This window comes from Stegodyphus dumicola, chromosome 3 (assembly GCF_044657685.1).
Source record: "Stegodyphus dumicola isolate Sdum_Otavi_A_Nest chromosome 3, ASM4465768v1".
Taxonomy (NCBI): domain Eukaryota; kingdom Metazoa; phylum Arthropoda; class Arachnida; order Araneae; family Eresidae; genus Stegodyphus; species Stegodyphus dumicola.
In genome coordinates this window covers 140,135,957-140,154,197 of record NC_140770.1, presented here as the reverse complement: position 1 = coordinate 140,154,197, position 18,241 = coordinate 140,135,957, and the positions used below count along the sequence as shown (strand labels likewise).

The window sequence follows — 18,241 nt, the reverse complement described above, 5'->3', positions numbered from 1 at the left end:
CTGAATATAAACCGAAGAATGAGTTCGGGCTTCAATACGTAAAGGATATTCCCAGAGACAATGACAACATACAGATATCTAACGTACACTATTGAAAGTAGTTAATAAAATTCTTCAATAAAACAATGCATTAATTTTTTTATTATTATAAATATTAATAGAAATAAATATCACTTAGTACAAAGTTTAGAATTTTTATTATGTCATATAAACAATGTAACTACTTTAGCTGAAGTTGGCATCAGCTTCCACAGCATGTGACAGAAACTGAAACTGGCAGACGGTATGGCTGTGTTTGATGTTTTGGAACGCAACAAGCTGATGATAGATGATACTCAACCACTAAGTTGCACGTTAGAAGCTGCAGAAAATGTACAGGGGCATACCGTAAGATTAGATTTGATACTTTAGTTTTCACGTGGAAATGTTGTCATCAATGTAAACTGTCAAATTTCCTTCTACATATCGATGTTAAAATCCACTAAGTTTGATCTAGTGTAACTAAATTCTAATGATATACATTAAAGTTTCATGAATACCAATCTTTTTATTATGTATGTAAATGCTTATCTTCAGTGATTACTGAAAAAAAAAATTACATATATTTTTTAATCTCTAATTCCGCCTGTGTAACTCTCATTATATTTTATAGACAGGTAGGTGGTACGATTTAACATTTCATCAGACCATGTGATCATGCCTATAGTCTTTGAAGTTTAATGTGAGAGGGAATAGACGTTTTAATGTTAGAGAGGAAACCTAAAGCTAATTTCTTCAAAATTCAATGATAAATAATAATTAATTTTTGTTGTTTTATAATTTTAAAAAGGAATACAAACAGGATTTCCGCAATTATATGTTTTTTTATTGGATATTTAAAATAATGTGTTACATTTTTTTTGTGCGTGTTTACTTAAGAAGATAGTATAAATGACATCAGACAGTAGGTACTAGATTGTTTATTAAGCTAAAAATATAAGGGCTGCCAGTCTATATGCAGAAATTTCTAAAAGGAAACTGAGTAGTATTTATTTTTACCAGAGTGAGAATACATAAGACCATCTTATTTTGCTGTCAAGACGAAACTAATTTTGCCTGGTTTATTTAATGTAAGAAAGTTCCTCATCTGTGTATTAAATGTATAGAATATCAAAACACCACACAACTACTCAATATATTTGTTAGTAATAGTGTATAACTATCATGATGAAAAATACTTTAATAATTTATAACATTTTTGTTATTATAACTATAATAATCAATTGATAAGAAATTCAGCAAATTATATGTCTGTCATTGAAAATTTAACTTGCATTTAATGTTATAAAGCTATTGCTACTTTTCCATTATGCACTTGCCATTCATTTTGGTGCGTTTTTAATTATAAACAATCTCTAATTATAAGAACAGCTTATAGATATACAAATACATACACAGTGATAACCAAAATGGCAAACATTTGAGAGACTTGTTTTAAATGATACGTGATTTTGATAGTTACTTTTGGAAACCCTGTCTCACATAAATAAAAGCAGAAACAGAATCAAAGCTTTTAAAACTCTGTTAGCTATGCACAGTTGGCTGTACAAAATACTCCCACTTGATCAATATTTTGTGGCAGAGAAGACAGTTTACTATATTTCTTAATGGAGTCTGCAGTTTTTGCAGTCCAGCTGGGGAGATATTGATTGAAGCTCTAAGTAAAATTATATTTTAGGAAGCCTCTTGGTGAAAATTGGCAATTTTTGTTGATTGGCCAGAAAGGCACAATTTCAAGATGGATGCTACACAAAACCAAAATAACAGGTCAAAGAATTACACAAACTCAGTGTCCATGTACACATTGATCTATTTTCACTTAAAACAAAATCAGAGAATTGCACACATTCAGCATTGCACACTCCCTTGAATTTGTCCATGTACATATCGATCTATTTTCACTTAAAAATCGAAGGATCACCCAATTCTACACTAGAGCCAAACAAAAAATATATAATCTCGGTAAACTCCATTTTAAATCAAACAATGAAATAACATAATAAAAGAAATACATCGTATTGTTGCGTGCGTATGGGTTCGTTATGAAATGAATGCACAAGTCCGATGAAAAATGAACAAAAATTTATTATTATCACAACAGAAATGCTTAAATTTTCTCAAATTATCATGCAGTATCACAATATCTCACAGTAGTTATCTTTTAACTACTTAAATGTACAATAGAACGTAATTCAAAACAGCTAAAGAACGCTAATCCGCGAATTCGCTATAATCAACAACGGCAGTTTTCTAAACAACAACAAACTAAGCAACTACTACAAACTGAGATGTTTTCCTCCTTTTATAAGATTTTAAAATCACGCGCTAGAATTTTCCAGTGCTTTATTGAAATCAAAAAGAGATAGTTATTTAATTAACGCACGCGCTCTTGTATTTTTAATTTTTCCGGCTTAGCTTTCTTTTAATATTCGTCACGCGCTGCACTGCGCGAGAAATAAAACCATTTAATTTATAATTGAACTAACATTAGCTTTTTAAATACCAAATTCGTAACACTGCCCCCTTCCCAAGGACTGCACGTCCCGGGCAGTACAATCCCTGGACAGGAAGCCAAACTTACAACTAAGGCATGAATACAATAATAAACATTACATTAGAATAATAAACAACATGAACAATAAATAAAACAAATCAAATGCTATCAAATACAAATCAAATACTAAATACACATTTAGAAACAAAAAAGGACCATGGTCTTACACTATTTACAATTATTTATATTACGTACTATGGCCATAGTAATGAGCTAACCTGTCGTAATGAACGACTTTAGGTTTAGAGTTCGAAGACTTACGAATCCGAACCACGACGTCATTCAGCCTTTTTAGGACTGTATACGGGCCATCCCAAGGTGACTGTAATTTCGGACAAAGTCCTTTCCGTCGAGTCAGATTCCACAACTACACCTTGTCTCCTTCCTGGAACTGATGTTCAGTAGCTCTTGTGTCGTAGCGGGTCTTCATCTTCTCCGTCGCCAAGTTGACTCGCTTTCATGCAGAACGGTGCATCCCCTCAAACCGGGCCTGGGCATCTTGGATGTGTTCCTCAGGCGATGAAGGCGCATCTGTAGGGCGACTAAACAGGCGGTCACAAGGCAGACGAAGGTCTCGACCGAAGAGCTTCTGGGATGGAGAATAGCTGGTAGTCTTGAGTTTCTTTTCGACCCTGGTATGATTTCGGCAGCTTCCCGAGCTCGATCTTTCGGACAAGGCGTCGACATTTCCAGGCGAGGATCCCTTTTGAGGATGGATAGTCATGCCATCAGATGCTGAAAGCAGCTTATTGTTTTTGAAATCTAAGGAAAAATTGTATTTCCTTAAAAAGTCCAATCCGAGTATGCATGGATCTGTAATATCCGCCACATATGCCGTGTGATGGTAGGCGGCACTTCCAAACGTGATGTTTACGTTTAACTTCCCAGTTATGTCGATCTTGTCACCAGACGCAGTCTGAAGGGTAACACAGGATGGCGTCCAAATAAGTTTATCTTTAAACTGTTCAGCTAAATCTTTCCTTATGATGGTAACATTAGCTCCTTTGTCAATGATCATATTGCAAGGAACTCCATCGATATTCCCATTGATGGACAGTCCGTTATTGTTGCCACTCACTGTAGAAATCTTAAGCGCTTTAAAACAGGGTTTTTCATTATCTGGCAACCTCCGTTCCTTGATATGGTCATTAATTTGTTTCCTGCGTCGTTGCTCAGAAATTGTCTCAATTTTCGTACCCTGGGGTGTTCTGCAATTCTTTCGTACGTGGCCTTCAGCTCCACAGTTCCAGCACTTTGGTTTCTTGTCAGTCCTTTTCCTTGCCATGGCATTTAATTGTCTGTTTAAATCGTATGCCTTATTTTCCGTGCTCTGGGGAGTTCTGCAGTTCCTTCGTAGGTGGCCTTCAACACCGCAATTCCAGCACTTTAGGGTCGGTTTTGTTTCACCACTATTCCGTCTTAAAGCATTCACTGGTCTTGTCAACTCATCCGTTTTATTATCCGTGCCCTGGGGTATTCTGCAATGCCGTCGTAGGTGACCTTCAGAACCACATCTCCAACATCTTACAGCCACTTTGTTCTCACTGCTACTCCGTATCAAAGCATCGACTTGTCTGGATAAATCATCTAAGCGAGCCATCAATTGGTCCCCTGGGTTGTGGACTCGCACAGCTCTGACTGGGTAGCTATCCCTAAGAGTTGCTTGCTGGGCTGCCTCAAATTTCATGGCATACACTAAAGCGCTTTTCAGATCTTTAACATCCGCCATTCGCAGTGCTTTCTGTATTTCAGGGTCCCGGATGCCATCGATGAAATATTGCAGGGACAGGATTTCCCTTGTTTCCGTCAGGCACTCCGAAAAGGCTTGATGTGACAGCCTTTCAACATCCGTGGCGAGCTCCTGAAGCGTTTCGGTGAGCTTCTGTTGACGAGATTTTAATTGGAGCCTGCTGTAGTCTTTTAAACATTTCTCGCCGAAGCGCAGCTCCAAAGCGCCGGATAGAGCTTCGAAATCTAGCCTTTGATTTTCGGGAAGCGTCTGCAGGATATCCGCTGCGTCTGCTCTCAGAGAAGCGGCGAGATGACAGGCCTTAGCTTGGGAATCCCATCCATTCGCATCTGCAACGATAAAAAATTGTGTCCTATACACCTGCCAGGAGGTCTTCCCATCATATGTAGATAGTTTCAGAATGGAACGAGCAGGCATCGATAAAAATTTGAAACCTTCAGAATTGTTTCCTACCGTCGCTATGCACTTCTTTAGGCTGTCAACTTCTTTGGCGACGGCAGCAGAAACCCTATCATCAATTTGTTGTTCGACGGCAGAAACTCTCTCTTCTATATGTTCTTTTACAGAAGAAATTCTTTCTTCTACTTGTTCTTTTACCGAAGAAACTCTTTCTTCTATTTGTCCAACTTTAGTTTCAACCACGTCTATTCTGCCTTCCATAGCCTCAAATTTATTTTCTATTACGCAGGTAATTTCTCTTTTCATTTCGTCCTGACCTGCTTTCATCTCATTTTTAAGAGATTTCATCTCTTCCTTAACGGATTCCTGGCCCAATTTCATTTCTCCTTTAACGGATTCCTGGCCCAACTTCATTTGTTCCTGTGCCGTTTTCATTTCTTCCTTGAGGGATTCCTGGCCCAATTTCATTTCTTCTTTAACGGACCTTTGACCAGCATCCATTTTCTCTTTAATTTCTTCTTGTTTAGATGTTTGGCCAGCTTCCATCTTTTCTTGGAAAGCAGCAAAAGCAGTAATGAGCTGTCTCAATTGTTCTTCCATCCCTCTTGTTATTGGCATTCAAATCCCACCGCTGCCACCAAAAATTGTTGCGTGCGTACGGGTTCGTTATGAAATGAATGCACAAGTCCGATGAAAAATGAACAAAAATTTATTATTATCACAACAGAAATGCTTAAATTTTCTCAAATTATCATGCAGTATCACAATATCTCACAGTAGTTATCTTTTAACTACTTAAATGTACAATAGAACGTAATTCAAAACAGCTAAAGAACGCTAATCCGCGAATTCGCTATAATCAACAACGGCAGTTTTCTAAACAACAACAAACTAAGCAACTACTACAAACTGAGATGTTTTCCTCCTTTTATAAGATTTTAAAATCACGCGCTAGAATTTTCCAGTACTTTCTCGAAATCAAAAAGAGATATTTATTTATTTAACGCACGCGCTCTTGTATTTTTAATTTTTCCGGCTTAGCTTTCTTTTAATATTCGTCATGCGCTGCACTGCGCGAGAAATAAAACCATTTAATTTATAATTGAACTAACATTAGCTTTTTAAATACCAAATTCGTAACAGTATTGTATCTATACACTACAGAAAGGAAATATCCACTTACTCTATTTAGAAGTTTTTGTGTCTTCAGTCTGTGGCACACGAAATTCCTTAACAGCATCCAAAATTTTCCTAAAATTATCTGAACTAGAATCTGTATGCTGGCATTGCCACATAAATTCACAAAAATAAGAGTAAAAAATATCCTCCCTAGTGCCGGACTGTTGGTTGCATTTCTTGCGTGAACCATTCTTGTGATAAACCCATTCAAAGCCATGTGAACAATCTTTATATTTGACCATATGCATTTCCTTCATACAGACAAGACACTTATAGTGACTACTAAGTAAACCTTCATGTACACACCAATCATTTAGCCATTTTACAATGTAATGCACAAAATAAACAACATACTTCCTAATTGACATCTAATGCAGAAATAAGCCCTTACAAATATTTTTCCATGAGTCAACTTCATTGCAATCATGGAACCAATCACGTCATAATAGGGTTCCATAACATTCAACTAAGGTTACCATAAATGAAACAATAACTTGGTGATAATCCAAGGGGCACCCTAAAATATAGACTAACCAAGCTCTAGTTATAATCGTCAGTCTTTTCTGAATTCTTATTGTGGAGAAGTTTTGAGATCTAATTTTGTTTTTCTTTCAGATATGTGTACAGCAAGGCAGTTGTTTAAATCTTTGTTTACCCTCTTATTCTTTTCTTCTGCAGGAGAAATTCTTTTCTAAAATCTAAAATTTTGTTTGATGACAGTGTAATATATTTTTATTAAATAGTATATACATACATGTTCAAAACTATTATAGTAAATTGTAGTAGTAGAACTTATGTAAGTAAAATTCATATGAGTTTGACTGAATTATCATTTAATTTTTCCTGTACTTTAAATGGCAATACGGATTAAAAAGCATTTCACTTTTTAAATGAAATCCTCTTTTATTTGTATTTTGAATAAAACTTTAAAATATGGCCTTTTTTTTGGCAGTTTATTATCTTTATAATTTAATATGATTAATTTCCTTTCATTACTTTATATATGTTTTTAGGTATATGTGATGAGGATTCATAGAGAACCTTCTGAAGTATCTTGGCAGGTAACACGACGGTACAGTGATTTTGATGCTTTGAACAATGCTCTTTTGTATTCTGGCATAGACTTACCTCTGCCACCAAAAAAGGTTTTTGGCAAACTAGAACGTGAATTTGTTGCTGAAAGACAACAAGGCCTTCAGGTAAAAAATTTTATTTTTAACTGGTACTAATTTATGTTTAATTTTTTTTTAAACTTTAGTATGCATTTTTGTAGTAAATTCCATTTTGATCATGAAAATGTCAATTTAGTCTAAATTGAAAAATCTGGCTAGTCTTTCATAAGTGGGGTAATTTGGCACTAAACAAAGTTGGTGCTAAATTTTTACTTCCTTGCACGAAGTAAAAAGGAAGTATTGTAATCGCGAAAAGTTTCAGGCAGCATATTTCAATGAAAATATACATTTTGACCGCTTTTGAATGCAATTTAACAATGTTTTTGCATGATATCTGTACGTAAGGACAGAATAAAAGACTCTTTTCCTCCAAAAAAATTATAAAACTGCTTCAAAATGAATTCTGAAGGGAAAGGTTCATTACAGACGCCACGAACATACGTATCTCGCATAACTCAAAAACGAGTAGCCTTAGAACGTTGAAATTTTGTATATAGGACTGCTATAACATGTAGATGTGCACGTCGTATTTTGGTTGCAATCGGCCGCACCAAACGTATATAAATAATATATATCCACTGTATATACTTATATATGTATTCAAACATATATAAATATATTTGTATATGGTGAATCTTTGGATTATGGTAACTTGGTGATTTTTTTGCGAAACTTTGGAAACCAACTCTGCTACAGCAACCTGCTAGTTTTTTTTTTTTTTTTTTTACTCAACATTTTCCCCAACAATCTGCTAGCCGAATCACGCTTATGCTAGAACTTTTATGGAACAAAAGTGCTTAATCATGACAAAGATTAGGTGCGAAATTGAGAGAAAGTGTAGAATCGCCCACTGCTTGCTGCGTTTTTAAGAACTGCATATACACGGTATCCATGTGCACATCGACCTATTTTCACTTAAAAAAACATCCCAGAATTTCACAAAAATGGCATTGCGCACACGCTTGACTTTATCCATGTACACATTGACCTATTTTCACTTAAAAAGTCAAAGAAAATTGACAAAAATCCAATTCTGGCTGATCTTTGGAATATGGTAACTGGTAGTTTGGCAACATTTTGGAGGTGATAAAGGTTACTACCTAGGACTTTGGTAATAATGTGAGAAGTACTGAGTTCCGATTACGCATTATTTTGTGTGAGGGAAAAGAGAGATCATGAGATATGTCGTGACATTAATGGACGAATTACAGTTCTTTAATCAGAAAAGGGGAGGGGATTTGGAAAACTGTAGTACTACAGTCAAAAGTCTTTAATACGGACTCGTCGGGACTTCGGCGATCATCAGTTTAAATCTCGTAAGATGGCATGCAGAAATTATAAAATTAAAAATATGAAACTGTAATTTATAAAATAATGAGCAATTATGATCTAAAGGGTATCAAAATTTACCAAAAAAGAAGCCTAATATTTATTTGTTTACTTTATTAAACATTTCTTTTAATGCGCGGATGCGTAAAGCATACCTTACGCATAGCCGAAATTAGAAAATTGCAACCAGAAAACTATTTGATTTGTATTCGTGATATTTATAATGACGAGGAATTTGATTTAAATCATATCAAAGACGGAGTACATCGAAATTAAATACTACATTTAGTAAGGAATTATAAGCCGAATAAAATAAAAACATCTGCCCTGAAGATAACGATAGTGTTGACAAATCAACTTCCAGTTCATTGTGCACCGCGACGTCCCCCCCCCCTCCCGTGCAGAGCAGCGTGAAATTGTAGAATATTTTGAGTATTTTCATGCATTTTCGTGAAATTTTTCTAATTTATGAGAAAAAAGCAGTGTACACGGATATAGTGAAGAGTGTGCGCTATGCCATTTTTGTGCAATTCTGGGATGTATTTTTAAGTAAAAATAAGTCGACGTGTACATGGTTTAGTGATATTTTAATTAAGTGATAGTTATTTTGTGAATTTTATGTTTGTAGGAATTTGGTATACGTTTCAGTTGAAGTAAACATGCATGGAAGTAATTTAAATATTTGACAGTAAGTATTTGTAACCATTCGTAATGTTTGTGGTATGAATTCGTTGGTGACATTTATAATATAATGGATAATTTAGAGGTAAAAGTTTTTGGATATTTTATTTATTTTATACGTGGAAATGTTCATCTTTGGAAAGGGTATATACTTTTTGCGATCAGGTAATTTCATATATGTGCTTTTTACCAAGTTTAAAGATTCACAGAATTTTTTTGCATTTTCGTGCAAATTTTTGTAATTTATGAGCAAATAGCAGTGTAGATGGATAAAGTTAAGAGTGTGTGCAATGCCATTTTTGTGCAATTCTGGGATTTTTTTTAAGTAAAAATAAGTTGACGTGTAAATGGTTTATGTGTATGTGCTATTCTGAAAAACGCGCAAGGAGTTTGAGATTGTGCACTTTTTCTCAATTTTGCAGTTAATATTTGTCATGATTAAGGAGTTTTATTACATAAAATTTCTAGCATAAGTGTAATTCGGCTAGTAGATTGTTGGAAAAAGTGTTCAGTAAATAAAAAGAAAAGAAACGTGTCTTTACTTTGTGAAGACAAAATGGCGGCGAAAAAAAAATAGAGGGTTGCTGTAGCAGAGTTTGTCGCCAAATTTTCGCCAAAAAATCGCCAAGTTACCATAATTTAAAGATCACCCCCAATTCTTCTTACTCTTGTAAAAAGCGCCAAACAAATAAGTGGGCGATTCTGCACTTTAGGAGCGAAATTGTTTCTAAGTGCTTATTAGCTAAAATCCCGATTGGAATTTTCTGGAAAATGTCACATTACATGTCTCATGATCTCTCATCTCTCTGAGACTGAAGAAAAATAATCTGTGATTCAAACTGTGTACTTCTCAGATTATTGCTAAAATCCTAGCTAGTAACCTTTATTGCCTTACCAAAATGTCGCCAAACTACCTGTTACCATATTCCAAAGATTAGCCTGATATATACAGTGTCTCACAAAAGTGATGGGACACTTGTGCTTTACAAAAGGAAACTGTAATAAAATAAATTAAAAGAACATGTAAACATTTTTTGTGGGTGTGTTTCATACATAAATTTAGTAACGATTATTACATAATACATTTTCTCATAATATTAAAATATTAATTTAATAAAAATACAATTGTTTAGAACGGAGCAAAAAATGGCTCACATAAGTGATGGGACACCATTAGATACTACTACATACTACAATAAAAATATTCTTTGGGGTTTTTATTTTTACTCAAAAGCAATTAGCAATAATTTATAAAATCGTCTGCAGTATTTCGCTCCAGTTTGTTTTGGAATTTTTGTGTTTTTTAGTTCTGTGCAGCCATGAATGCTAAACGAAAAGAAACCTTGCCTGAAATTCGAAAATTAGTTATTACTTTGCATATTGAACGAGGAAAATCTATTAGAGAAACTGCTGAAACAGTTAACTTGAGTCATTCAACAGTTTTCAATATCATTAAACGATATAAAAAGAATCATATGATTCAGGATAAAAGAAGATCTGGCCGACCATCAAAGCTATTCAATGGAATAAAGCGAATTATCGTTCGAAATATTAAAAAAAAATCCAAGAATGAGTGCTCCTAAAGTTGCTGCTGATTTACAAGCATTATATGGAGTAATTCTTAATCCTGAGACTATTAGAAGAGTAATTTGATTTGCTGGATATCACGGTAGAGCAGCCAGGAAAAAATTCTTCGTAAGTGAAAAGAATAGAAACCTCAGACTGGCTTTCGCAAAATCCATCATAAATAAGAATTCTGATTACTGGAATGAAGTTATATTTGCTGATGAGAGTAAATTTAATACATTTGCTTCTGACGGTAGAATCTTGGTGTGGAGAAAACCCAGGGAAGAATTTCGCAAACAGGACTTGGTGCCAACATTAAAACATGGTGAAGGAGGATTTATGGTATGGGGGTATATGTCGTCCGCTAGAGTTGGTAATCTTGTTTTTATTGACAGTATAATGGATCAGTACAAGTATATTGACATTTTAAATCAAAATTTGAAATCTTCAGCACGAAAATTGAACCTTCATAACGATTTTAAATTCTACCAGGACAATGACCCCAAGCACACTGCTCTGAATGTTACACTCTGGCTGCTGTATAACTATCCTGAAATAATAAAAACACCACCACAATCTCCAGACTTAAATCCCATAGAGAATATTTGGCAAGAATTGGAATCAAGAATTCGCAAACACACCATTTCTTCAAAACAACAATTAAAATCGGTGCTTCAAGAAGAATGGGGTAAAATCACTCCAGATATCACAAAAAAATTAGTCGAAACCATCCCAAGACGATTAAATCATGTTTTAAAAGTAAAAGGATATCCAACAAAGTATTAAAACCTTTTAAAAAGTAAAAGTTTTGGATAAATATTTGATGGAAAAGTAAGTGTCCCATCACTTATGTGAGCCATTTTTTGCTCTGTTCTAAACAAGTGTATTTTTATTAAATTATTATTTTAATATTTTGAGAAAATGTATATTATGTAATAATTGTTACTAAATTTAAGTATGAAACACACCCACAAAAAATTTTTACACTTTTTTTTTATTTATTTTACTACAGTTTCCTTTTGTAAAGCACAAGTGTCCCATCACTTTTGTGAGACACTGTATATATATATCCACTCTGTTACCCGGCTCAGTGATCTCAGTTTCTTTACTCTTATATGTTTGTAAATTGTACATTTTTTGCTTTAAAAATGATTGAATTATGTTGTTTTTTCTTCTGATTAAGGTTTTTATGCCTTTAGTAACAATTTTAAAGTTGTTTAAGAGCCGCTAAGCCTAATAATGATTTTGATGGCAGCCATTGCTTGTTTACATTTGAAACAGCAGAGTAGTGGATTTGTTGCCAATCTAGAGAAACGTAGCTTTGCAACAACAAAAATAATGCCTGCATTTATTATTGCGAATTAAATCATGCTTAATCCTTTCTGGAATTTTTTCGAGGAAATAAGTGTTTAAGTTTTACTTTGTAATTTTCAATACAGATATTTTGAGTTTTTATGTATTTTTGCCTTGTCGCGAAGTGAGAACTGAATTAATTGAATGAGAAATACTCAATCGTCTGTGAAAAACTGTTTCTTTTTTGTTATGTTTGCTTAATTTCTTTTATACATCATTCTAGCTTGTATATAGTAGCTTGTATATAGTATTTGAATAGAACATGTGGCAATGATTAGATAATTCTTTAAATGATGTAAATTTTGTGCATTCTGAGTTATAATATGAACATAAATTTTGTGCATTCTGAGTTATAATATGAAGCATTCTGAGTTAAAAAATTATCATATGCATTCTGATTTATAATATGAAGCATTCTGAGTAAAAATGTGAATAATAGGACTCTTGCAATGACGACTGCTCTACTTGATTTTTGGTAAATATTATTTTTGCTTGTTCTTGATATGGCTAGTAATAGCGAACCACCTGATAGGGGGAAAATTCCTTGGCATGCTACTTTCAGCAATTATGATAGCAATAATGATTCTACTTATTTGAATTTCAATCAAGAAAATTGACTACATCCAAAGAGATGCCTGTAATTGCTTCAGATGACCTGGCACTTCAAAGTATAATTGCTGTTCTAATTTCTACTAAGAAAAGTAAATTCCAGAGAAAAGAAAAGAAAACCACAGGAAGTCCTAAGAAAATAGCCGATAATACTAAGAAATTCAAACCCTCCCCTTTAAATTTTGAAGCAGTATTTAACAAACACAGAAAAGTTTTTTCATAATTTAACAGAAGCTATCTCACAAGAATATCTTAATACTCAGCGTTCGACTAATCCAAAAGATTTCTCACTCAAATTAGAAAATGAAATCGCCGATAAATTAAACTGTATTGAGTCTAAGAAGACATTAACCTCCCCACTAGCGATAGAAATGTGTTCATAGTTACAAGAAGAAATTCAACAAAATCAGTTCATTTTATCAAGTATTCAGAACACCCCAAAGCTCGCAAATTCTAAAACAGATGATAAAACAATAAATAAGAAGGATTGGCAAACTCCAAAGAAAACAGCGAAAAATTCCGAGTCTATCCCACCACCAGATATTCCGCAAAATAACAGAATTGAAACTCTTAACGAGAATGACGAAGCTATGGAAGTTACAGATAAAACGCAGACGACTACAACACAGAATAATGCAGAAAATAAAACGAAAATTCTTCCATTAGTCATTCCAGAAAACGATGTTGATTGGCCTGAAATAGACAAAATGCTCAGAAAAATATGTAAAAATGAATTTGAAATTACAATCAAAGCCAGACAAATTTTCCTTTACACTAACACCGAAGCCGATTATAAAGCTACAGTTGATAAATTCCAGAAAGCACAGATTAGTTTTCTTACGTACCAAATTTCCTCAGCCTCTTCAATTAAAGTTATACTTAAGAATATCCCAAGATCCTACACAGAGCAAGCAATTCACACAGACTTACGCTGTGTGGTTAACGCAGAAGCTTCCCTATAATTAAAGCAATTCACGAAGAAAGCAGAAGACCAAATTATCTGTTTACCTATATTTTCCCTGGAACTAAAGAGAAATTCTGCAAGAGAGAAAATTCATCAGTTAAACAATATGTTCGGATTCAATATCACAGTAGAAAAATATCAGCCCAGAAAACGCCCAATTCAATGCTTCAATTGCCAGGAGTTCGGGCACTTCCAAAATAGCTGCTTTAAAAAAGTCAGGTGCTGTAAGTGCAGACAAAATCACAGATCCAAACCTGTAAATTAAAACCAGATGAAAAACAAACTTGCATTTACTGTCATGAAAATCACGTTTCTTCTTATTGTGGTTGTAAGGTATACAGAAAAAGATTCAATCATTTAGAGAAGATAGAAAAACCACAAGAAATTCCCACTAAAGATGACTTCCCTAAATTCATTCAAGCTTCAGACCAAACTTATCTAGAAATGCCTAAAAACCTTTACAGTGACAAAGTTAAGCAGAAAAACCCGCAGGAAAATTTAGCAGAAATCATTAACATTTTCAAAGATCAGAAAACCCTTTATCTCATGAAATCAATAACCACAATAGCTCAGAAAATTAAATCAGCTAAATCAAATATGCAGAAACTTTGTCTAGCTTTTCAAGCCATCGAGATTATTTTGAACTTTGCAGATCAAGATTAATTTGCACTTTCTCTCAAGACAAGCATAGCCGAGCGGCAGAAATTCTCAATTTGCAGATCTTCACATCGTGGAGCCACGTTTACTTCTCTTCTAGAGACTCTGCACTAGGTTCAAAAAGTACGTACCATCTTCTCATCATTAAAGACACCCTACTTATAATATATTGGTAAAGGCCGCACTAGGCCGATTGCCTCTTATTGTGTTACGACATAGACATAGACATAGTTATAATATGAATGAAATATAATACTGTTAAGTGAACCTAGCGCCAGAGTGTCGCTATGGTAAACAAATAGAGTGAATTTTTAAGAATGCATTTATTCTATTGTGGTTTATGCGCTGTCGGCGAAGTAGATTTAATTCAGTCCAGTAAGTTTAAACGAAATGCAAGAAAAAATGCATATAATTTAATATTCCGTACAAGGAAGTCATGTGGTGTACACATCAGATTTTTTTCATTTGCGATGTCAAGCTTCACATCGTCAAACGAAAATTATGCTAAATGCAACACAAGCATACATTAATACAAACTATAATATAAATTAAAATAAACTTAAAAAAAAAAAAAATTCAACTCACAAACATGAAACTAAAAAATTACAAAAATACAAAAATAATCCATATCAAATGTCTCTTCACTTGCATAAAAAAATGCCAGCCAAGTAAATATATTCAAATTCACTAACAATGGATGCATAATAACCTCACAAAAATATACAAGTTACTATCGTTATAGAATTCTACACACTGAACCACTTTCACTCAACACTTTAAACATTCCACATCTCTTTGTGGCCACGTGCAAGACCCCCCCAAAAAAACTTGAAAATCATTAACTAAATAAAATTAAATGAAAACATTTATAAATTATAAACTCCTCATCATCTGAAATCCAACATTTTCCCAACAACAACAGCTTAACCTCCTGCAAATATTAAAGAGTAAAATTTTTAAAAATAAACTCAAAATTAATTTAAAAAGAGAAATATCTTCTGGCTACACTAAACTAACACTCATTACAATCACAGAAATAAAGCTCTGTGTTTTCCACAAGAAAACATACAGTCGTAAAATTCTTTCTTCCTATTTATGTTAAACGTTTTTTAGACCAACTCGAAATTGTACCAAATAAAAACTCTTGCCAAGTTTCACGATCACTCGCTTATGGAAGATTAACCAAAAATCTTATAATGTAAGCAGTTCTTATTCCATATTGCATACCACTTTTCATATAATTTAAATTTAGGAGGAGGTAAGAAAATATGGACCATATTCTGTTGATAGAACAGCTTGATCAGCCTTTCTCTGTGGTTAATTTTCACAAATGTATTATTTTTTAATACAAAAATTGTACAAAATTTATTATAGGCTGAAATACTGCTGGAAATTGCTGATCGTTCATTTTGTATTTTATAAGCTAAAATTATCGTAAATAATTACTTATAAACTATGTATAAATATTTTTCAATATTAAAAATATTTTTTAACTGTCAGAATTTATACATTTTGAAAATTTACATACTTTTTATGAGACTGCATTCTTCTCCAGAAATTAGATTTAAAATTATGTAGAAATAAAAACAAAAAGAGGTTGATTTTTTCTGTTATCAGGAGTGGACTTGGGTATCGCAGTTTGCAATAATCTTGCAATAATGCCAAATGCAACACTTATGTATGTATGCATGCTAATTCCTTTTGTCCTATTGTATTTTTATTTAAATTCTGGTAATCTTTTATTTTTGTATTAATGATCTTGTAGATTTCTGTTATTGGAATGAGTCTAGTCCCATTAACAGAAAAGTACCAAAGAAAAAGTAATTTAAAATATATCTTCTCAGGGGTGAAAGATCTTGTCTTCAATCGAAAGGTTGTATTTTGTTGGACTCTTCTGGTAATTTTGCTGAAAATTTCTATAACAGTTATGTTTAAATACATTGCTTTGCTAGTTTAATATATCTTAGAATTGAAATCAGATTTGATCTGTTACTTTCATTAATAGGTATGAGAAAAAATGGTTTATATATACCTAAATATAAGTTATTCATGTAATGCTTGCATATATCAGTTATTAATATTTTTATATGTCTGAATGCATTTCTTAAAAGATGCTTTTTGTTTTAGGCATATATTAATTTTGTGCTGTCACATCTGTTATTGTCCTCTTCAATTCATGTTAAACGATTTTTAGACCCATCTAATTATTCTTTTAACTTTGTTGGTGAGTATGAGAAGTTGAAAACTTGATTTTATGAAAATTTTTATATTACGTATAAAAATTTATTATTTGTATTACTTTTATCTAAAAATGTATCTAGTTTTATTGATTCAAGGTTTCTCGATAAATCTTTCAGTTTAAAATATTTTACACTGTGTAAATAAATGTATTGTTACATTTTCCTTTCTCATGTACAACATTTCCTCCTTTAACATATTATTTTTGTAATCTATCTTCATTAATTTTTATTAAGCAGGTCTAAGGAAATTTTATTCTTAACCTGGAAATACAGGAATTAAATAGTCTGATGACAATCCTATCAAAACTTTTAGGAATGAAAAATATAAGCAAAACAACAGCTGCATTCATTTCAGCAGGGCATTTCACAATCATCCCCAAGCCCTTGAACAGGGTGTATAAAGTGGTACTAATGCTCACAATATTTGCAGCTGTAGATTGGCTGATATAAAATATCTGTGAGGTTTAAGTGCATACCATCTGGAGTTTGATGTACGTGTGCTTATGAATTCATGCCACATTGTGTTACATTTTACCACTCGTTCTCGAAAGGCTATTTTTTTGTACTTTATTTGTTGTTGTTTTGACATTTTTATTGCTTAAATAAGGTAGATACCTTCTATACAAAGCACTTGTCAGTACCTTGAAATCTTTTTATCTGTCTGTTACTTTTACATCAGTTCCACCACTAATATTTGTACCATAGCACGAGATTATAAGCCATTTGGCTAATCATGTAATAACCTTGTTTCTCCCAAACACTACAGTTTAATGGTTGAACATGTCCATGCTTTGTATGGCACTACTCAAGCAATAGTCACTGCCATACAACATGCCTTGCCACCTGCTGCAAATGTCTGCAGTGTACTTACCTGCTGCAAATGTCACCATCTGCAAGAAATATTCTTATAATCACACAACAGTGTTGTAATTCACAGATACATTATGTTGCGCCACTGTATGGTTGTAAATATTGTAAGCATACACAATACCTTTATATGTCTTTTTGTGGTTGTTGTATGTGTTTGTAGAATGTCACACTTTGCACCTTTGTTTTGTTCACATGCTTGATCTGTCCTGAAAGTTTCATAGATATTTTTGTCTGGGTAACTTTCCTTGCTAGTGATAGAGAGTTTCATTCTTAACTGTGCAACATGTGTGAATCTTCTGAAAATATTTGAAGTATAAATGTATAACTTCCTTTGTACCTCTATAATTTCTTACATTAAGAGCATTGTAAATAAACTCATTACTCAGATTTATAATTTATTTTTGATATAAGGTATAGCTTAGTAAATAATATGGATGTAATATTTTCTTATTGAAATTAAATGTAATGCAATTTTAAGTGTAATGACTTCATAATAATTTAAATACAGTGGCTTATATTTGTTTTCAGACACTTGTAATGTTTTTCCAGTATATTATTTTTTCTCTATTTAAAGACTTGAAAAATAAATATCATCAAAATACTCTTTGCAATAAAATAATTTATTCCAGAAGTGTTAATCTGTAACTCGCATTATGATTCAGAAACTTGAAAGTGAGTCGAGATGTTTTGAAAGATGATGTTTCTTGTCATTATTATTATTTTTTTTGGTTTAAATAAAAATATATCACAAGAATATCATCTGCATTTAGAAGTTATTATTTATTTAGCAAAATGTAATATTAGTTCGATATCTGAAGTGAGCATGGCCAGATTCTACAAATTAAAGACATTTCTGTTCAAAATTTAACTATTCATGAT

The 18,241-nt window shown here is 33.0% G+C and overlaps 1 protein-coding gene across 3 annotated transcripts in view; it reads left to right on the top strand.

Moving 5' to 3' along the window:
- The first annotated feature begins 233 nt into the window (after positions 1–233).
- LOC118188188 (PX domain-containing protein kinase-like protein) overlaps positions 234–18,241 on the top strand; it is a 96,232-nt gene continuing 78,224 nt past the window's right edge. For all 3 annotated transcript variants that reach the window (XR_004758069.2, XM_085813371.1, XM_085813370.1), the window contains exons 1-3: positions 234–387; positions 6,935–7,120; positions 16,380–16,476. Coding sequence is in view for 2 of the 3 variants with exons in the window: in XM_085813371.1 (XP_085669497.1) it covers positions 286–387; positions 6,935–7,120; positions 16,380–16,476 (385 nt within the window). In the remaining variant the exon portion in view is untranslated. The remainder of the gene's footprint in view (positions 388–6,934; positions 7,121–16,379; positions 16,477–18,241) is intronic.